Source organism: Montipora foliosa, chromosome 2, assembly GCF_036669935.1.
Source record: "Montipora foliosa isolate CH-2021 chromosome 2, ASM3666993v2, whole genome shotgun sequence".
Lineage (NCBI taxonomy): Eukaryota > Metazoa > Cnidaria > Anthozoa > Scleractinia > Acroporidae > Montipora > Montipora foliosa.
Window position 1 is genome coordinate 49,034,522 of NC_090870.1, and position 21,826 is coordinate 49,056,347.

The window sequence follows — 21,826 nt, forward strand, 5'->3', positions numbered from 1 at the left end:
CTTTAAAGCGAATCCAATTTTTTTAAACTGGCTTTACATGATTTTCTTCATTTTTCCTATAAAATGTATCAAACTCTGTATATTCCTGAGACAATCTTTTCCATTTTCCTTAGAAATTTCTTTCTTTCCTGTTTTGACAGCTTACTCTGGACACCTTGATATCCATGTTAAAAATAGTGTGTGAAAATTACTGTGATAATGATGCATCCAAACTTGACAAATAACCAAATTAGCAGTTTCTACAAAATTGAACACAGACCTACAAAAGATCTTTTAATTGGACTAATTTCATTTCACGAATTTGCTGTGAAAGACAACCATGGAACAAATTTATTCTCTTCCTTCACGAAAAAACAAAAAGAAAAAACAAAGGGACGCCCTTTAAAAAAAATTCTGTGCATAATTGACCTTTTACATTAAAAATGAATAAAAATCACGGCATGTCCAAATACCATACAATTTCTTCCGGATGTCATGTCAAAGAAATTTGATAAAACAATACCAATCATTACGAACTGCAAATACGTCCATTAACAAATTATATCTGCCAATTACAGAGCAGCATTAAGACGTAAATTGACTGAAAAGAGATCAATTTAGGATAAAAACCGACAAACGCGTCAAATTTTCACCGCAAGAGAGGGTTTTTTAGACATTAATTTCCTTAACAGGAAGGCCAGAAGTAGTGGATTAACCCCAACTGAGACAAACTTTCAGCTATCCCGTTTGTTCAGCTTAGAAAAGCGTTGGGTTTGGTTTGCATCACAGCCGGAAATATCTCGTTGAAAACACACCGTAAAATTAATATTTTCAACAAAAACAGGTTGAACTTAATTTGACGATAAAAGAAACACTGAGATTAGAGCAAAAAAACGCCCCTTAAAATTTCAGCATTAAAGCTTAATTTTCAAAAACTGCATTTAACATCAATCCATGCCAGTATCAAATTGCCTTCAAGCAGCGTTTGTGCGTCTTCCAATAAAGTCTCTGTACTACTTACAAAAAAAACCCCTTTAATCTCATTGTCTGCCAAACACAAGCAACGCTTATCCCTCAGCGGTGACAAGTACAAATTGAATCTCTGGGGGCATGAATGTTCAATCAAAGTACAGAAAGACTTGGCCTTTGTCATGCAAATAACCAACATCCAAAGCTAACTTTTACCTTCTTCCTTCTTTGGGACGCTTCTGTGGCAGGGTGGTAGTGATACGGAGGTTCTAAATGCGGAGAAAATATCTTTCGAATCAAATACCGCGTTGGGATTTCCGAATCCCTCTCAAGTTGGATAACTCGAGTGGAAACAGCGTCGGTTTCATCTTCATCAATAATATCCGCGTCTAAAAAATCCAAATCAAATTCATCGTCTTTCACTGCAGCCATTGATTTCTCAGTCGTTATCTCACGTTATCCTTGTTGATAAAGAGAGCGTGGAAAGAAACCCAGAACGATAGCGTGCTTTCAAAAAACCGTAAGCCTCTATCGTCAAAACGCTCCCCTGCGGCAATGTTTTCTAAACAAATAACGCGAAAAAGTCTGGTGCCTGGCTTGTTTGTTGGTCAGAGAAGCACTGAGGAGAGTAGTACACCAGTTTCTCACTTGGATCCCGGTCAAGATGGCGGATGGAAGTTAGGTACATATGGATTATACACCGAAGATAAAATAAATTGGTGGAAATGAGTAGGAACTTAATTCCGGATTACTTCGACAATAAGGAGGGAAACGGCATGAAGGAGAAAGGTGAGTGTTTGCGATCTGGGCATTGAATGCAATAAAGCAGTGATCATTTCACGGGAAGTTGTTAACCGGGAGTAAAGTCCCATTCATAACTGATGCAAATTCTCCCAACTTGACTCCAAGATTTTCTGAACCGTCAGTTTTTCATCAATTTAAAAAACGGCATGACGGTTTTTAGAAAAAACGTCAAACTGCAAAATGTCAAAACACTACTAAATGTAGCAGTCAAAGTAAACCCCGACCCCACCCTGGGATATAGGTGGGGATGAGTTTTGGATGGGGTACAAAAGCTGAAAAATGCCCCACTATGCAGGACAGAATTTGGGTGAAAATGTGAGAAAAACGGATGATTGTTGGTTTAATTATGACATTTGTAGTCAAATAAGTGAATAATAATTATTACAATATTGCAATCATTTACAGTTACTATATCAAAGGAGTGTATACTTATTTCTTTATCATCTGTAAAATACATATATGTTATTCACCGGCCGGGAGGTCTGTATTGGGAAAAACTGTAGCGTAGTTGGTTACCATGACCGTGGTCAGGAGATAGGAAAATACTGCCCGCTCCCGGAACCAATTAGATTGCAGGATTCTCAGGATACCGCCCGCTCACGATCAAAGAAATAAATAAAAAGAATTATTGAAGATTTTTTTGCATCGACAATGCAAACTGGGTTTTCCATTCATTTTAATTGATTGGATACCTTAGTTTATGGGATCATCTATCTTATCGACCGATATATCAGTCTATCTGTTGGTCAAGACACCATTGATGTTCTACCAACTATTCTAGTCGACTAACATGTCGACTAACTATGGACCAAGAGCCGACCGCTAGTCTACCGATAGAGACCCTCGACTGTCAGTCATTGAAATTTACCGATACATTACATGTACCGACATTTAATTGTCATATTTCTCGACGATTGATCACCTTCCTATTGTTAGTCGACAGATCCATTAGCTGGAATTCGATCCACATGTCGACTGATGTATCGGTGGATACGTCAGTCTTAACTCAAGCGACACTCGACTGACACATGACCGCTATGTTGATGGGCTGTAGAATGAGGCCCAGCAAAGCCGAAACAGCTGTCCATGGTTGCCAATTGACCTAGCCTGCGTACCAGCCTCTACATGTAAATTGACCTTGTGAAATGGTTGTGCGCATGCGTGATGTGTTGGCCACACTGGGTTGGTGTTAGGGTGTGTCACCTTGCTTTTTTGTTTTTGAACTTAAATATATTTTGTGACACATCAATCTCTTAATGTGATCCACCTTACCACACGCTTGCCATGGGAGAACAGTTTTGCAGTTCCCAACCCAGCTTACCACATGTCTTGTATGTGGAGCTGCCAGTTAAAGGGGTGCCTAAAACATCCGCCTGTTATGTTAGCTACGTCATGCTGATGAGGCCCAGCAAGGCCGAAACAGTTCTCCATGGCTGCTAATTGACCAGGTGAAATGGCTGTGCATATACATGACTTATTGGTCATTCTGGGTTGGTCTTAGCCTGTGTCACCTAACTTTTTTTTGTAGAATAAGAGCCGACCACTGATCTACCGAGACCATTGAATCAATCCACCCACCCAACTTTTCACTGTCATAATTATTTCAGATGCTTAATCGACTTTTTGTTGTTAGCCGACTAATACAATATATCTGTAATCTGTTGGTTGTTGTTCATTGATTAATGTTGAAGAGTCTTTATTGGCTGACTCTCACTCAACTATTGACTGATACAGGACCAACATTTGGCCAATATGCAACCGGTACTTGACCGATAAGCTACCAATATTATCATGGTCGATACATCGACTGACATCAATGGAAGCCTGACCTATTTTTCAGTTGACTAAGGGTTGATAGTCGGTCGAGTGTTGGTCGAGTGTTGATCGAGTCTCAGCTGACATACCAACCAATACATCGGTTGATCTGTCAATCGAGGTACCCTAAAATATCCCACAGGACACTGTCTTGAGATAGTCCAAGATATTCATACATACCATAAATAAGAGAATTTACTAGAAATTAATGGTGTATATTCATTTGAATAAGATGAATAAGATTAAAATGGATTCTTTACATACCCTGTCATGCTTGAAGCCACACAAATTACCCAGAAATTGTTGCACATAAAACAGCTGCCATGCTGGATATTTCCCAGAAACTGTTGCAACCAAGACTGGTCACGATCTTGTTTTTTTTGCTTGGTGAACCCTTGACTAAAGCCCCACATTCCTGGGTGAGAGATGCCAAAGTAAGCTTAATATGCCCTATCTACTGGGGACAAAGATAGCTGCTAAAAAGGTTCTAAATCCATACCAAAACTCCACATATCCTTGGGTGAGGAGGACGGGGTAGGGGTCAGGGTTTACTTTGACTGGTGCATAAATCCTTAAATACAATACCAGTAGGTACAATCTAAAGGTAAAGACCAATAGGACTGGAGTACAAAATTATGTAAAACATTTATGGAAAGTAATCTGTTCAAATGTCACGTTGATGGTGTAATGTGCCAGTGGGCAGGATAGGGAACTACTGGTGTTATTAAAGATGGCCGTAAGTTTGAATCCTGTCTAGGATTGTTATTTTTCAGTTGTCCTTTTTTTTTGCCCATCGCTGAGCCACTAGTCACCTAGCCATGGCAAACATAACATTAGAGAGATAGCAAGGGCTCTGGAGGAGAAGTTGGGTGAACATCAGAAGCAAACAATATCCACTGTCTATATTGGAACACCACAGAGCTCTCAAGTCTTAAAGTTTCCAAAGAGTGAGATGCTTGCTGGAGATTGTGCCAAAGGCACAATTGTCCTGTGTTTCTTGTGCCAGAGGCATGAAAAAATTCTAGGGGAGTCCAGGGGAATGCTCCCGAGAAATTTTTTTAAATTTGAATGTCTCAAATTGCTAACAATGCACCGTCGAGTCTGCCATTTTGGTTTTTCGTGCTGCTTGCTGAGAGAGCCCATGATATTATGGTCAGCCTGAGCTAACATATTGACCTATACTTCATATATTAACGGGTGAAAGTTCTGAAGAAACAAAGAAAATTGGTCGCACACAAACAGATTGGATATTGGCCGAAGTTCTGTGCCAGTGAGGGAACATAATTTCTGAAAGCTTTAAACTAATAAAGGCAGAGTTACCTACCAGAAGAGTACCTGTCCAATGCATGAGAAATACTTGTGTAAGTGTGAGAACGTGAAATTGCATTGAAATGCATGAGACTCCTGCTCAATGTGTGAGACTTGAGAGCTCTGACACCAGGCCAAGGCTAAAAATGAGGTTGACTGGGAGGGGGCCAAAATCCTTGCCCAGGGGACCAAGGACATTCAGATCAGATGGATCAGTACTGTCAATCTTAAAATAGATTTCGGGGCTATAAACTATGTGCCAACTGTTTTCGTATGACTAAATATATATAAAGTGACATGAAAAAAATAGTGATGAAGACTGTGATACAGTCAGAAGCTTGGAGGGCAGAATTTTGTGAGACTTTGAGAGATGTAACAACTATAAAATGAAGAATTTGCACTCTCATTTACATGTCTACAGGTCACCTTTTGTGGTGAATCTGCCAACTTGAGCCTTTTTGTGGTATTTGTCAAAACAAAAGACAGTTTCTTTTGTGTCAGTGTTTAGAACATTTGGAAAAGAATAATAGGGCGCGGCGCTTTTAAATGGATATCTGCCCAATGCGTTCTTTTGTCAAATTGATGGGTAGTTGAGCAACTCAAAAGCTGGTTATCATTTTATACATAAACAGATTTTGTTGATTTTATTTTTATGTTGATTATTGTTTTGTTTAATTTAACTCACATTCAAATTTAGAAGAGCTGTGACATTGCCCTAAATTGATCCATTCAAAGGTGAAGTAATTTTATTTATTTCACAGAAGCCAATGATGAATGTGATCCACTGGAGTATGAATTTGATCTTCTGGAAATTGGCTGCACTGGAACAATCGAGGTCATCCCACAATCAATCAACAAAACATCAAAGAAAGAGCTGAAGCCTCTTACAACAGTGAGTTTATCTTATGGTTTTCCAAGAAAATATGTATTCACTAAAAAGTAATCATGTTATTTAACAATTATTGGACGAGGTTGAGCAAAATATTGTGATCTGCAAGACACTGACAAATCATGATATTTTGCGATAAACGAGTTCAATAATTATTTTAACATTCGATGACTGAGTTATGACTGAATTAAATCTTCTGAAAGCTCAGGAAAGCAAACTGTCATTTTCACACAAGAGCGTGGTTTCAATTACGCATGAGCAGAATAAAATTATTTATTATTTGCAGCAAAACACTTACAGTATTTGTAGACAGGTATTTACAGGTCACGTGGTGGGCTCTCGGCCAATGAAAAGGAAGGAAAAAATTCATTGAATGATAATTTTATTATTCGCCCAAGGCAAAGTGAATTATAATTGCTGAATAAAACTGAGACAAAGTCAAGGTTTTTATTCACCGATATTCACTGAGCCTGAGGTGAATAATAATTATTGTTTTAGTATAATTACATACTATTAGGTGATTATTTGAAAAATATGCATTTTCTTTAAATAAAACAATTATTTTGTCTGTCCCCTCAACAAAACAGCTTGTGGCCATTTTGAAAAGACTGCTTAGGTGATTATTGTGTAATAATCACCTCATGATCAAGTGCAACCAATCATGGTATAGAATTTTCATTAATTAAATCACCTTTGTAATTATACTTATAATTCTTATTATTTTACTTTAATTAATTGTTTATCCCCTCAAAGTGTAGGCCCCCTCTCTGGAAATTTTAAGGAATCCTTTTATAAATTTTGATCAAGGATTTTTCTCAAAAAACAGTCCTTCCTTTTTTTTTTTAGGTTTAATATTATTGTATGGGAAGTGATTTTTTTTTTCATCGTCTTGTCCATAGCTTCCCTCTGGTCTGCCACCTTTATTTGCTCCAGATTTGAAGTGTGATTTGGAGAAATATCTCCTGGATCCCACATCACTGCCCATTCATGACTTTCATAAAACTCAAAGGTAAAGTGACACTGTTTCAGTTTGTATGAAGTGGCATTTCAAAGAAATGAACATGCACACAATAAATAACTGCAGAAACATCACAAGCTAAATGGGAAAAGACCGTAATATGTATTAATTTATTTAATAGACAGTACAGACTGGCAAGGTTCCTGAAGGTAAAAGGATGAAGACTAGTGTAGATGAAGGGCGTTGTCATTAATAATAATAATTATTATTATTAATTGCTCCTCAACATGACTCCAGTTATTGGAATCATGTTTCAGAGCAAATTTGTAAAGAAGCCTTTGTGGGAAATAATAATTAAATTGTCATGAGATATTTGAACTCAGGTCAGATTTAGATTCCAGACAGTTACATTGACATTACACTGTACTTGAAACTGATATGAAAGAATGAAGAGCTTACATGAAACTGCATGGTTGGGGTTGAAAATATTTATTTTTCATGTCTACTCAGGGATACTGTTTAGCCTCTTTGGTGCCTAAAACACAGCAGTATCATGTCAAGACCACTTGCAAGATTAATTTTACACCTTGCCTGATCTTAGCCTGCACTCGCAGACGTATTTCCGGTTGTCGCTTCTACCGGAAATACGTCTGCGAGCGCAGGCTAGCCTGATCTTGGACCACAATAGATTTTTTCTGCAACGTTTTTGTTTTTGTTTATGTTTCAGGTTCTGGCCTCGTGAAAGAGATTCAGAGAGCTTACTCTTTGCAGATGTCTGTCCAGTTCCATCAACATTGAAAGTGGAGAGAAATCCTACAACTGGAGAGCTTCTTGGTTATAACGAGGTTTGTATCCAATTTGTTTATCAAACGTTTTGCCCTGAGTTTACCTCAGTGAAGTCTATCCTTTGCCTGGCTAAAGCAAAAGAGAATAATTTCCATCCTTTTATTTTTCTTTCCGATCCTTTTTTTATGATGATCAGCCTGCGGTTTTTCTTTTTGCCCCTTTTTCATTATGGTATTGTCCATTGCAAATTAAAGAAGATTCCTTGGTTATCTTTCTCTTGAAAGCACCAATCAAAGTTCTTCATGCTATAAATCACTACACATGACTATGTGAAGAGATGATATAAAATACAATTATGAAAATTTATTGTTAGAATGAAAGGATAGAAAAACCATTATTCTCAGTTACCATACATGTAAAGGACTAAAAAACAAAGGAAGGAAGAGATTTGACAAATAGTGCACTCCATATTTGTAAATGCAAATTATTATGTACTTTCTACAATGTACTGTAAAAAGTGCCTCTAAAAGTGATCTGGATCACTGATCTTGAGCAGGAGGTCCGTTTTATTGCTTATTTTTGAAAATGTATTCAGGTCATGTTGACAGATACTGGTTCTACAGCCAAGAATTCTATGTCCCTTTTGCGACAGCCTGGACCACTATCTGCCTCTGTGAGAGGAGAGTCGACCAATTATCCCTTTTTACCAGGTAAAAAATATTATTTCAGATTTATCCCACCCCAACCTAAAATTAATTTTGTTACATGTAGATGTACATGTATGTGGGCTTTTAAGGTTTAAAGTTATGACACTGAAAGATATGTAATTATATATCATTAACAAATAAATATTATTAATATTCCACAAGGGGACATTCGATATGAGATAATAGATAGCCAACTAGGCATTTAGCACTGAGTTGGCAGCCACAGTATAATCATTTCATATCCAACAACGGTTCTATTATAAACATGCCCACAAATTATGGATATTAATCTTCCCTACTTTATTTTGTAAAAACAAAAAACTGATGTGTACAGTTACTAGTACAAAATGTAATTATTACTTGATTAACCTTTTGCCTGCTAAGAGTGCAATGTACAGGTGTATAGATTTTACTCTGTTTAATGACTGACAATAGAGTGATTTTCAATTGAGTGTCGAAAGTAATTAGATAATAACTTTGGTTTATGATTACTTCAGTCAGTGATTGGATTAAATTTCTCACGCCATTTTTTCAACCAATCAGAAGTGAAACCGAAACCAATCGTGGCTCGCGCATGCATATTTTCCCGCGCTTTGTGTCGGCTACGTGTAATTACTTCGATTGTTGATTGGTTTACTGGTTTGCCTCCGTCCTTTTTGATTGGCCAAAGTAATTACTTTGGTTTTGGTTTTACGACACTCATTTGAAAACCGCTCTATTACTGGTCTAATTTGGTTCGTGTGTGAGAGGGGCCGAAGTTTTCAAAGGACAAGTAGTCTGGGAGACTGAAAATCAGATCAGATTAAATAACTGGTATTATAGCAGATGTCATCAAATGTTGGTTTTATGGGAGAGTGTCCAGCTCAATGCCAAGCCTGGTAATAGACAACAGGACACACTGGAGAATTTAAAGCAAGTATTTCTTTCACCACAGTGACTGTACTTGTCCTTGCTACACTAATAAAGCCACCACATTTCCCTAGACTTGGTTTGATGAAAATTCAATTATTTCCACTTCTTGTCTCCTTCTTGGACTAAAACAAATTATTTGCAAGGACTTGACAACAGGAGAGTTGGGCATTTCTCATTTCAATCAGGCCCCTTCTTGATTTTACTGCACATTCCTGATTTTGGGAGTTTTTGTTTGCACTCAGGTGGCATGGAGACCCAGGAAACTTCAAAAGCAGGCCTTGTTTTAGATGGAGAATTGAATTTTGAAAAAGGTCTGTTTCCTTATAATTGTCTCCTTCAAACTCTCCCATTCTTTTGCTGTGTATTAATTAAAAAATTCAAATGTTGGTAACTTAATATTATTATCATTAATAAATGCTTTGTTTTGGTTGTTTTGAAGACAACGTTTTTAATTATGTCTTGCAAAAGGGTGAGAAGTTCCATGATAGTAAATATCACGCCTTCAGATGAACAATTCAATGTGTTTGGATTCATCTACAACTGCTGGTTCTTTTAACTAGTTTAGTTTTTACTTTCCATTTTTCCTGAGATTATCAATAATGTTCATAATATTGTGTTAGTGGATTTAAAGACAGCATTTTGAATACAAGGAAACCTAGTTTGAAATATTTTAAATTTAAAGCATTTTTTACCCCTGGCCAACACTTTGGTGAAAAAAAAAAAACAATCCTCTGGAATTGAACTCTATTTTTATCTCAAAACTTTCTCATGTTTCACTTATGTAATGTAGTAGCTGTTCACATAATAGAATCTATACTCTTACTTACCACTATTGCATCAGGTACATTAGTTAGCTGCACTGTGTGGTTTTGCTCTCTGTCTACACAATTGCAGGTCTGTAATTCTGCACTTTGTCATAAATTCTATTTGCAGACCTTCTATCTATGCCACCAGGTTTTACCACAGGAGTGTTTTTTAATGACGTCAAAGAAGGAGAAGAAGAAGAAGGTTGGACAAATTGCCTCTACTCTGAAAACAAGTTTTTGGCTCCAACATTAGCTTCAGAATAAGCATCTTACAACCAGGCATTAAAATTACATCTGGAATTTCATGCACCATCAGAGAATAATAATTATCCTAATCCCCAATTATTGTGATGAAGGCACATGCTCCTCCTACCTGTACCTTGTACAACACAAGATTTTCTTTTATTAGTCCTTTCATACTCTTGTTTTCAACATCTGTTGGGCGGATTGGTTGTCTCAGTTGGTTGAGAGTTTGACTAACTTGCAGAAGACACAGCCAGACCTACTGTCTGGGTCTTAAAATAACTCAGTGACTAACTGAGAAAGTCGTTGCCATGGTAACAACATCGTTAAAGGGTTAGACTTTCAAGTCTCCCCAAATGAGCACTGTAAAATGTAAGCCCTGGCTTACAACCCTTTTTATTAGGGAGCTTGAGAAAGCTGATAAGAGAATGCTATGAGGATGCCACAAAATAATGGGTTTAATGAACAAAAGCAAAGCTTCTTAGCTTTTAGGCCATTATGTACCTTTCACATTTTGTCACCTTTCTTTGCCATTCTCGTCTTGACAACGATGTGAATCGACCAAATTCGAGGTAGTGTGCTGAACGTGAGTGCAGCTAAAAGTAGACATTTTTAATATCTTTAGTTAGGGGCCAGATAAAAACACTTAATGGTAGTTTTCAAAAGTCTGCTGTTTTTACAAAATAACAGAAGAACAAGAGAAAATCAATTACCAGTGCTATGTTTATCCACACAGTCATTCATTTAGAGAAAGATTTATCCACAAGTACATCAACACCTCAAGTTCTTGCTATGGCTGATATCATGGCTGGAACAACTCTTGAAGATCTGGAGTACAGTGATGAAGAAGATGAACTGGAGTCTGATGAAAGTGATGCAGATGAGGTAAAACACACTGGAATAAACTTAGTGAGCTGATACTCCATTAGGCAATAAAACCATGTATTTTGAAAGCACTGAGTGAATAATGTCTAGATTGGCAAGTGGTGGGTCTGTCAAAAAAGGACTTTTTGACATGTTGGCAATTTGGAGTAATATCTGAGGCCCAATCCACAAATTGCAGGTTTGCTTTAGAAAGTCATGGAGTACTTGTCAAAGTTTTTTATTATTAAATTATTATTATTGCTTAAAACTATTTAAAAATAATTGTGGTTACACACATACACAGTATTACCTTCCAGGCCTCAGTTATTCAAAAGGTGAATAACGCTATCCGCCGAATAAATCACTATTCAGCGGATAAACGCTAGTGAAACCAATTGAATTATCCAGTGGATAGTGATTTATTTAGTGGATAGCGCTATCCATCCTTCGAACAACTGCAACTGAACAACTGCACCAAGTGCACTAGTGTAGATTTAAATATTTTGAGTGTTATTTTGCCAAGATTTAAAACAGACCCTTTTGAAAGGATCTTGATATCAGCAGGCAAGTCAGAAATTTAAAGAAAACGACAAAACTATTGAAATTACAAGACATGTTTCGACAGAAACTTTTGTCATCTTCAGTTGATTAATGTACAAAGAGTTAAGTTGAATTTATAAGTCGGAAAAAGTGCTAATTATGCCAGTAACAACGGAATGTACATAAAACGTGACAATGTGAGAATTTAAAGGATAGTTTTAGATTTACATGATGCAGTTGTTATTTTAGATCGTGAACGCCTCTACAACTTTTCAACTCAAGATAAAAGAAGCTTTTCATATTAAAAGAGAACAACCTTCTCTTAATCAACAACTGCATCACGTAAATCTAAAACTATCCTTTTAATTCTCACATTGTCACGTTTTATGTACATTCCGTTGTTACTGGCATAATTAGCACTTTTTCCGACTTATAAATTCAACTTAACGCTTTGTACATTAATTAATCAACTGAAGATGACAGAAGTTTCTGTCGAAACATGTCTTGTGGTTTCAAAAGTTTTGTCGTTTTCTTTAAATTTCAGACCCCTTTGAAAATTCATTTCTTGTGGCTTGGGTAGGATATTCATGTGCAGATTCATATTCAGTCAGTATCCCTTTTTTCCATGTGTATGCATGTGCAAGTCTTAAATGTTTTCACAACTGGAAAGACTTCATTTATCGCTGAATCATGAAGCATTAGTTGTCCCCTTCATGTTCTTTTATTATCAGATTCCTGGAAAAGAAGAATCTAATGTCGAACAAGGAGATATCATTGAGGGTACTGTATGAACAAGTTAATAGTAACTTTATAATTTTTTGATGTGTGCTTTCTTTTCCAAAAGAAGTTGATCCTTTGACAGTTGCATGCATAGCTAGTTCTGATGCTCATTGAACTACTGGAACCCAGTGAGAGCTGGGTAGTATCAATGTATCAATGTAATGTCATCCTTGTGGTATTATTGCATTAATGCAGTCCAATCATGATGCAAGTATTTGGGGAAAATGCCATATCTGCATTGAAACATCAACCTTGTTCCTAGGACCTCACGTTTTTTGGTCCCCTGAAGCAGTGAAGAGAGGACCTGGGAACGAGATTGTTTTATTTTGACATTGATAATGATGACGATTATAATAATAATAATATAGTAATAATGATGATAATGATGAACTTTATTTAAGTTTGGAGTGTATTTACCGGTGCGGCACTAACGTAATTAGGTACACTACAGAAATCAGATCAAATCATTGGTTGGTTTTTGAGGAGAGGGGAAAACCGTTTTGCCTGGAGAAAAACCTCTCGGAGCAGAGTAGAGGACCAACAAACTCAACCTACATATAACGCAGAGTTTGTGAATAGAACCTGGGCCACATTGGTTGGAGATGTCATTGCTCTCACCATTGTGCCATCGCTGCGCCTTGAACGTTTTTGCCCCATGCATTCATGGTTTTTCAAATGCTGTTGTTGTATTTCAGTAGTATATTTTTTGTTTATCATTTAAGGGAATGCAGGAGATAGTCTTGAAAATGTTTTAGTGAAGGTATGGTGTATCATTCAAACAAATACTTGATAACAAACCAGACGGTATTACGGCTTAGCATGGGTACAAAAAAGTATTGAGGCGAAGAGGTTAGTTTTCATGATGAGTAAAAAGTGCTTGTACATGAAAGGGATTTGTGATAGGAGGTGGGTTTTGTGTAATGAAAAGGTTGTACCAATGAAATGAATGGGACCGTTCAAGCCTGGATTTTCAGGCTTAATTACAATGATCTTTTGCTCAGAAAGTAGATTGCACCAACTTGTAAAAAAAAAAAAAACGTTTGAGGTCAATACACTAATCTTGTTTCACCAACTGTTTGGTACAAGATGTACTTAACGGCGTTGATGCCTTAATGAATTAAAACCCTTTTCAATTATTTGTAGGAACAAGCCTCAGCAGGGAACAAATTTACCTCAGCTGCTCCTGTCACTGAAAAACCAGTCAAACAACAGTGGGCGGTAAAAATAAATGTGACAGAACCAGTGAAGGATTTTCACAAACGTGTCCCTAATATGGCGCACAAGGTCATTTTTTTTTTCTTGTTGTGAGTATGTTTTGAGAGTCACAGCTTTTCAAAAATTGCTCCCGCAGATTCCGTTTAGTGATTATAATTTATTTAGATCAAGCTTCGCTGGGAAATAAATTAGATGTGGTTGAATGTCATATGAAGGAACTGGTGAAAAGTATATTCTTTTACGGCTGTGCACAGAAAATAGAGGGACGAATGTTTGCGCTGTTGCTTAAGCCAGGTGATCTGGTGACGTAATTCGTAGGACTGGCAGGAAAAATTTTAACGCCGTATCCCACAACCGCGTGCGGCCTTATTTTCGAATTCAACTTTTCTCCATAGTCCTCCGAATTACGTCATTAGATCACCTGGAGGTTGTTTGAATAATCAAATTTATGATTACGTCATATCTTTTTGTACTTGCAGTGGCCGTTTGAACTGGACACATTTCAAAAACAAGCTGTTCTGTGTTTGGAAAACAACGAGTGTGTATTCGTTGCAGCTCACACCTCTGCTGGGAAGACGGTTGTCGCCGAGTACGCCATTGCCTTGGCTAACAAACACATGACAAAGTGAGCTTTTACGGGTTAGGGATTTGGGCTAGAGCTGTTTTTGATTGAATGCCATAGGCCTGAACCAAAATTGGCCAGCAGACGCAGAAAATCACATTAGCCAATCACAGCGCAAAGCAAATGTGTACAGCTGATGCCAAGGGGGATAACGAATGCGAGCAGGTCACATGGTTTTGCTTTTCCTTCTGATAGGGTGAAAACGTGTCGTGTAATTTTTATTGCAAAATCAAACCAATTGTGACAGCACTTTCACCACTCATTGAAAAACTTCACTATTATGGGACCTTTGAGACAGTTGTTTTTTTTTTAGCTTGCAAGGAATAATTTTGGTCCCCTCTTGAGATAAAAATAAGGTTGGACCTGAAGTAAACACCAAACGAAAATCACATTTCAAACTATCAATTCCAGGAGTTGCAGGGAAGACTTTCATACAATCCAGTTCCTACAAATGTTCACACTTGTTCTGCAAGTTTTTCTGAATCACCACAGGGAGAAGACAACTTCTTCACTTTAAATCCAATTCATTGTAAAAGGAACAGTATTTACAAAGCTTGTCAATCTTGCAGTGAACATTATTTTCTTCTTCTGTTTGTAATCGTAATAGCGTTCTTTTGATTTTCGACCTTTTCTTTCCGTCATGCTCAGGACTGTGTACACCTCCCCTATCAAAGCGCTATCTAATCAGAAGTTTCGCGAATTTAAGGACACATTTGAAGATGTTGGTTTGTTGACTGGTGATGTTCAAATCAGACCTGAGGCGTCTTGTCTTATCATGACAACAGAAATTCTGCGGTGAGTAAGTTCCTGTTGACCTTTAAAAGAACTTAAAATGGATCACTACTTTCTTCGAGGGGGAAGCGGGGCTGGAGCAGTGGTGGAGTCCTTCCACCATTATGGCGCGGGATCGATTCCCAGATCCGGCGTCCAAAGTGGGTTGAGTTTGTTGGTTCTCTACTCTACTCCAAGAGGTTTTCCCCGGGTACTCTGGTTTTCTCCTCTCCTCAAAAACCAACATTTGATTTGATTTGTTCTGATTTCAGTTAATTTGTAGTCTCCCCAATTAGGAGAGCACGTGTGCTCGGCTAAATAATCTTGAACTTAAAAAAAGTGATTATTATTATTATTATTATTATTGTCTGACGCTTCAAATTGTCTTTCCTGTAACCAATTCATTTCTACTATAATTCCAACTGACGATATCAAATAAGTTCAATGTCGTCTTTTTTCCACAGTTCCATGCTGTACAATGGTTCTGACACAATAAGAGATGTGGAGTGGGTGATTTTTGATGAAGTCCATTATATAAATGACGAAGAGGTAGGATTGCAAACATTTTAAAGCCGGGTTTGCATTAATCTGTGAAAGAGGCTTTCAACATGATCATCGTAATTAGGATCGTCATAACCATCGTCATCATCACCATCATCATAGTTAATGCCTTAGTCTTTAGCAAGCTATATTATTGTTGTAATGTTTTGAGCAACACCTCCGAGTACAACTTAAGTAGGATCCAAGCAGTACAAAACTTTCGCGGCCCGTATCGTCAGCAATTCAAGGAAATACGACCATATTTCCCCTATCCTTAAAGATTTAAAGTGGCTACCTGTGAAGACAGCAGTTGTATTACCGCCACGCAATAATGGCCTTTAAATGTATGTCAGGGTGCACACCAGCCTCTTTATTTTCTAAATATATTCAAAGAGCTACCATCACCAAGCGTACAACGAGGAACTCCCAGCTGCTAAATATGCCTTTGTATAGGACTGCCGCAGGACAAAGAACGTTCTCTTTCAGGACAGTTAAACTGTGGAACTCACTGGATTCTACTCTTAAGTTGAAACCGACTCTAAAGGACTTTAAACGTTTCCTGAAGAGAAGCCTTATCTCAAACTTTTTAGTGACTTAATTGCTTTAACTTTGTTATTTTTATTTCATTAATTTAATTTACTTATTAATAATTAACTGATTTGACTATGTTATTTATTTATTAGTTAATTAGCTAATTAATCTACTTGTACATAGTTTTAATTATCTCTTTATTCTGAAAAGCCCATTTGGGACGAATAAAGTATGTATGTATGTATGTAATGGTATCCAGCGAGACGGAGGGTCTTTAAAATTCGCTTTTTTGGTCTTTGAATAGAGGGGTGTGGTCTGGGAAGAGGTGCTGATCATGCTACCGGCTCAGGTCAAAATTATTTTGTTGTCGGCCACGGTACCAAACACCCTGGAATTCGCAGACTGGATTGGGTGAGTGTTTTTTGTTATCTCCTACCTTAGTGTGAAGTGAGATTTGATGCATTTTACTCGACCGTTTAATTTGCCTCAATATAGACGACCGACTGGTGCGGGAACCGCGGGACGGGTGTTTGAATCCCGGGGGGACTATCACTTCTGCCTTGTCATGACGTCTGCAACGTCTGTAAAGCACTCATGTCAATTATACACAAACCAGTACAATCGAGACTTGCGGTGTGTACAGCAAAAACTGTGCGGGAAAAAGCATGATAGTCTGTAAATAGCCCATTTCCGAGTTGCTGCATCTCTCAGTTTCAAAGCGAGTCCTGGTGCACAACCATTCAAATGGAAATTAGTTGCGTATTCTTATGCAAATCAAACTCATATCCCTTACAATAGTTGAGCACCAAGACTCACTTCGAAACCGAGACAAACAGCAACTCGGAAATGGCCCATTCAGCTTATGGTCCTTTACCTGGAGTAGAAACGGAAAGACGCGGATCCGTACGTAGTAACATGGCGATTCGGTCCTTGAACGGACTCAAAAGTGCATTTCATGAGCTGCATTTAGAAAATATGGGCCATATTTTGCACTGGTGTTACACCTGAACTGCACTGCTCTTAGCCAATCAGAATCGAGTAATCTTTTCATGTATATCATTAGAGATGGAAACAAGTTGGCTTTTTGTTGATAAGTTGCAGAAGTGTCCATTGCCGTGGAGGCGAAGCAATATAAAGACAGTTGTCTATCGATCTTTTCTTCTTTATCCACGCTAAGTTCATTATAAGCCCTGCAAATTGCCCTTCACTGTTACAACCACTACACCCAAGACTGCGTCCCTGAAGTCCATTAATGAGATGCATTTTTCAGTCCGTATTCGACCGACTCGCGGGTTTGCGGTCTGTACAAATCATGTTTTCACCGGCCACAGGGTAGTTACACATCGAAATTCTGGATTATGATTGCCTAATAAACGATAAGGTTTGGTCAGAACCAGTCAAATCTTTGGTTTTCAAATTTGGAATTTTGGTCGTCTTTGAAAAAGTCAACTCCTACTTATTTATTCCAAATTGCACTCGAAATCATGTGATTACCTATACAAATTTTCTTAGCCGCACCAAGAGAAAGAAAATCTACGTCATCAGCACCCCGAAGCGCCCAGTCCCCCTGGAGCACTTCCTTTACACGGGCAACAGCAATAAAACGAGTAACGAACTGTTTATGATCGTGGATGCCAATAGTAATTTCCTGACCCGCGGTCACGAGGCTGCTGTAGCAGCGAAAAAAGCCCGGGAAGGAAAAAGCAAGGACGCGTATGGCCCCAAGTCACACCAAGGTACCAACATCAAAGAGGTGAGTTGGAAAAGCAAGACATTTATCTCGGAGTAAAATTTGAGCTTGCGAATGTTTCCCACGTTTTACCCCGTTTAGCAAACCAAGGAAAAATCATCGCGACATCCAGAAATGCTGCTACACTCCCTCAGAAACATTTTGTTGCGGTCTCTTAACGTTTTCTCGTTTATCCTGCATTTCAGGCAACATCGTCACGTAGCAACGGATGTTCACGCAAACCCCTTAAAAGGCCTGGCCAAACGCTCGCAACATTTCAACGCAACATAATGCAACATTGTTGCATGATGTTGCGACATGTGTTGAATGGGCTGGCCAAACGCACGCAACATTTTCAACGTTTTCAACACAACTTGTCGATGTTTATGTGCCCCATACCCCTGGCGCGCAACAAGTGGACCTAGCGCGCATGCCCTAGTGCAACATTGTTGCGTGAACGTGGCCAAACGAGAGCATGATCATACAACATCCAAAATGTTGCACTAAAAAGTTGACCTTTTTCAAATTTGATCCAACATTATCCAACATGTTGCAACATATCGCGATAGGGTGGTCAAACGTACGCAACATGTTGCGCCCAACAATGTTGCAAGATGCTGCGTTGAAATGTTGCGAGCGTTTGGCCAGGCCTTAAATTATACATGAAAAACAAATGGCATCAGACGGCGAACTCTCTAGTATCATGTTTTCTGTGTGTCGCTCTCGCGTTTTTGTTGTTTCTTCTGTACCTACAAATCTCTTAGTTGTGACAAAAGTAGATTTCATCTCGATCTTTTGATTTCAGAAAGTAGTCTACAACGAAAGAACACTTATTTATCCAGCTTAATAAGCTTTTTTAGTTCATGAAGTATTCTTTATATACCTCGGCTATATTCGGACTTTTTGTAAATCGCCTCCTCATTGTAGACTCTGAAATTTTACTTCAAGTATAGTATACGTAGCATATTTTTCCTTACATACATAAAAAAGTACTAAAAGAGTATTTTTGCCCAGGCAAAGTTTTATTCGCTTTATACTGGCTACGCAATACTGATACAGCTTTTCTAAGTAACATTTCACACAAACACAAATTTATGTTGCAATAAAGACTATAAAAAAAGACTACAATTTATTGTAGAAGGCCCCAAAAAACTCAACACTTTCGCCGGCCTCTTTGTTAACATTAATTCTGTGTTTTCTGTTTTTACAAAGGAACGTAATATCTGGCTTTCCTTGATTGAGATGCTGCGAAAGAAGGAAAAGCTACCAGTGGTCGCTTTCACCTTCTCAAGAAAGAGATGCGACGAAAACGCGGATCAACTGGGAAATCTTGACCTCACCACATCCACGGAAAAGAGTTTAATCCATGTTTTTATTAAGAAATGTGTGGCAAGACTTAAAGGAAGTGACAGAGATCTACCTCAAGTAAGGTGTGATCGATATGAGTTGGAACAATCATGTAGATTTCATTGCTTCTAAAGCACAAAGTATATGCTTACCTTTGTCGAAATTGTTATATATAGCTTGGGTCAGGTCTCGATTGGATGTAATGTTTAAAAAACGAGCAGCAGTGTTTTATCGCGTTTAAAAACACGAGGCGTAGCGGACTGATTTACGCCTCGTGTTTTGAGACCCGATTAAACACGTGCTGCTGATGTTTTTTAAACGGCTTCAAAAAGTGTGGTTTTCCGCTGGCTGAGGAACGAAGGAAGCGGAAAACGGTTTTCTCACACATGGCTGGGAGTCTGGGTACAGGTCTGCGGGGGGTTTTCAGGTCACGTGGCTCGTGTAAAGTTTCAGTTTTTGTTTTGCCATCCGCCGTTGCCTGACATGCCCCACCCGCCCACCCATGAAGTACTTGTAGAATGTTTCAGTTGAGGTGATCTTATTCTCTAGCCACTTTTTTGTATCATTGTAAGACAATTATGTTCTTGTTAATAAAGGTCAGGCTATATGTTTCGGCTTGGCATGGCTCCCGGCAGTGTGTGAGAACATTCCACGAAAAGCGTGTTCCTCGGGAGTCCGAACAAAAGTTTAAATTGTGAGGGGAAGATATCACCATACCAGAAAAACAAGTGGACCTTCTAAGCAGTCCTTATTCTTTGTCGATGGTTGAAGGAGGTTGGTTGAGAATGCTACGTAAGAGAAAGTTCAGAGAATTGAAAACTGCCGATGAAAAATCGGAAAAATCCGCCGCAAAAACACGATATGTCGCAAAATGGTATTTTATTATTCGCACAGTGGCAACTTGCAAGGCTGAACAAACAAACAAGCAGCGAGCGAAGAAGCAGGGTTCGACGTTGAACGGGACAAAATCCGCAGTCTAGATACGAACATTGTTAACATGACGGCAGAGTCGTTGAATTTTTTGGTTGACAAAATTTGTTGAAGAAGTTTGGAAGAAGGATGGGTAAAAGTATCCGCCCGGAAGTTTGTAATGGCTGAAAAAACGAGCAGCAGTGTTGCGAGTTTTTTGAACGGCTTCAAAAACATTCCACAAAGAGAGTGTCCCTCTGGACTCAAAACAATGGGTCAAATTGGGAGAGGTGAATATTAGCATACAAGAAAAACAAGCTATGCCTTATTAGTATTCTTTATCTAAAGAATACTAACGAGGAGTGTTTTATCAGGATATAAAGCTCATACACGTGACGTTTTATCGGTGTTTTGATAGGCTGTTAAGCTCATAAATTATTAATGAGTTTTTTTTTTAAATAAAGACCTAGTGACCTTTATATAAGGATCATTTCCTTTGAGAATAAGTGATAATTGCATTGTTGGCACATTCAGCCCCACACTTCCCTGGGACTGAAATCAAAGCCGCCACCGGGCTTTTCAGAATGATCATAGATTACCACAGAAACCCATAAGGGTTGAAACGTGTAACGCGAGTTCACAGCTTCCGAATATTCAGTGCGAACTGATTGGTTGAATGTTTCAGTGATAAGTACCATATTTGGAAACCCCTCGCTCTTGTTGTTCCAAATATGGTACTAAGCAAATTGAATATTCAGAAGCTTGTTTCCCAGCACACAAGGGGCCGTTACACGTTTCAACCCTTATGGGTTTCTGATTACCAGGTATAAAGGCTCATACGCGTGATGTTTTATCGATGTCTTGATAAGCTCTTAGCCTCATGAATTATTAATGAGTTTTTGAAGTGCTTTAAGAACTTGTATTTTTTGAATATTTTAGATTATGTATCTCTTGTCTCTCTCTTTTCACTTTTTACGTCGCCAGTCTTGACTGGTTGTTCAGGCGCGCTTGCTCTATAATCTTGTTAAACTTTTTTCAGGTTTCCAGGATACAAGAGCTCTTGAAACGTGGGCTTGGTGTTCATCATAGTGGAGTACTGCCTATCATCAAAGAGGTGTGTTTTTTGTCACTCCACTTTTCAAGACAGTCCGAGCGCCTCCTAATCACCACTTAGCTACCAAAACGCAACGACTGATTTACTTCTCTATTCCTTTTTGCTTTCTTATTTTCGTGCAGATGGTGGAAATGTTGTTTGGAAGAGGACTAGTAAAGGTTTGTATTTGTCGTAGCTTTTTTATTTGTTTTTTTCAAGTGATTGTCTTTTATAGACATATAGGGTTCGAACCGCTGACCTCTGCGATGCCGGCGCAATGCTCTACCAACTGAGCTATGAAGCCACTCAATTCTTGGAATTTCACGTGACGTCACGGCCGCCATGTTGGTGTCCCCAAACAATGAAATGGCGGCCATGTTGATGTCCCGATCCAATCCTCCGGGAATTGAAAGCTATTATTATGCTAACGTCTTCTTTTGTTTTCGTTGGAAAAACATGGCTGTTGATCACGTGAGTCAAACCCAAGAATTGGCAGCAGGTCAAGGTGCTGGGCTCATTTGTTCCCGTGAAGGACTCGATGAATGAAATGAATGTGTAATTGAAGTGCGGGTTGTAGACGAAAGAGAGAGGTGATCCTCGCACTAGCTTATCTGGACAATTCAAGCAATCGTCCTATATAAACACCTTAAAAATTGGAGTTTGTGCACAGATCTTAAATCAGAATGAGTCTAAGCATGATCTATTTTCA

The 21,826-nt window shown here is 38.4% G+C and overlaps 2 protein-coding genes across 2 annotated transcripts in view; one reads left to right on the top strand and one right to left on the bottom strand.

Moving 5' to 3' along the window:
- Window positions 1–1,525, bottom strand: part of LOC137993412 (uncharacterized) — a 6,873-nt gene extending 5,348 nt beyond the window's left edge. Inside the window, exon 1 of the mRNA XM_068839249.1 lies at window positions 1,165–1,525. Within this exon, the coding sequence (XP_068695350.1) occupies window positions 1,165–1,380 (216 nt within the window). The 5' untranslated portion in view covers window positions 1,381–1,525. The remainder of the gene's footprint in view (window positions 1–1,164) is intronic.
- Window positions 1,526–1,583: 58 nt separating this feature from the next.
- Window positions 1,584–21,826, top strand: part of LOC137993409 (superkiller complex protein 2-like) — a 29,180-nt gene continuing 8,937 nt past the window's right edge. The window contains exons 1-19 of the mRNA XM_068839246.1: window positions 1,584–1,737; window positions 5,637–5,767; window positions 6,664–6,773; window positions 7,450–7,567; window positions 8,104–8,218; window positions 9,370–9,438; window positions 10,061–10,135; window positions 10,913–11,061; window positions 12,312–12,360; window positions 13,083–13,120; window positions 13,504–13,644; window positions 14,055–14,200; window positions 14,846–14,992; window positions 15,433–15,517; window positions 16,344–16,450; window positions 17,552–17,792; window positions 18,981–19,193; window positions 21,064–21,138; window positions 21,261–21,296. Of these exons, the coding sequence (XP_068695347.1) occupies window positions 1,674–1,737; window positions 5,637–5,767; window positions 6,664–6,773; window positions 7,450–7,567; window positions 8,104–8,218; window positions 9,370–9,438; window positions 10,061–10,135; window positions 10,913–11,061; window positions 12,312–12,360; window positions 13,083–13,120; window positions 13,504–13,644; window positions 14,055–14,200; window positions 14,846–14,992; window positions 15,433–15,517; window positions 16,344–16,450; window positions 17,552–17,792; window positions 18,981–19,193; window positions 21,064–21,138; window positions 21,261–21,296 (2,109 nt within the window). The 5' untranslated portion in view covers window positions 1,584–1,673. The remainder of the gene's footprint in view (window positions 1,738–5,636; window positions 5,768–6,663; window positions 6,774–7,449; window positions 7,568–8,103; window positions 8,219–9,369; window positions 9,439–10,060; window positions 10,136–10,912; window positions 11,062–12,311; window positions 12,361–13,082; window positions 13,121–13,503; window positions 13,645–14,054; window positions 14,201–14,845; window positions 14,993–15,432; window positions 15,518–16,343; window positions 16,451–17,551; window positions 17,793–18,980; window positions 19,194–21,063; window positions 21,139–21,260; window positions 21,297–21,826) is intronic.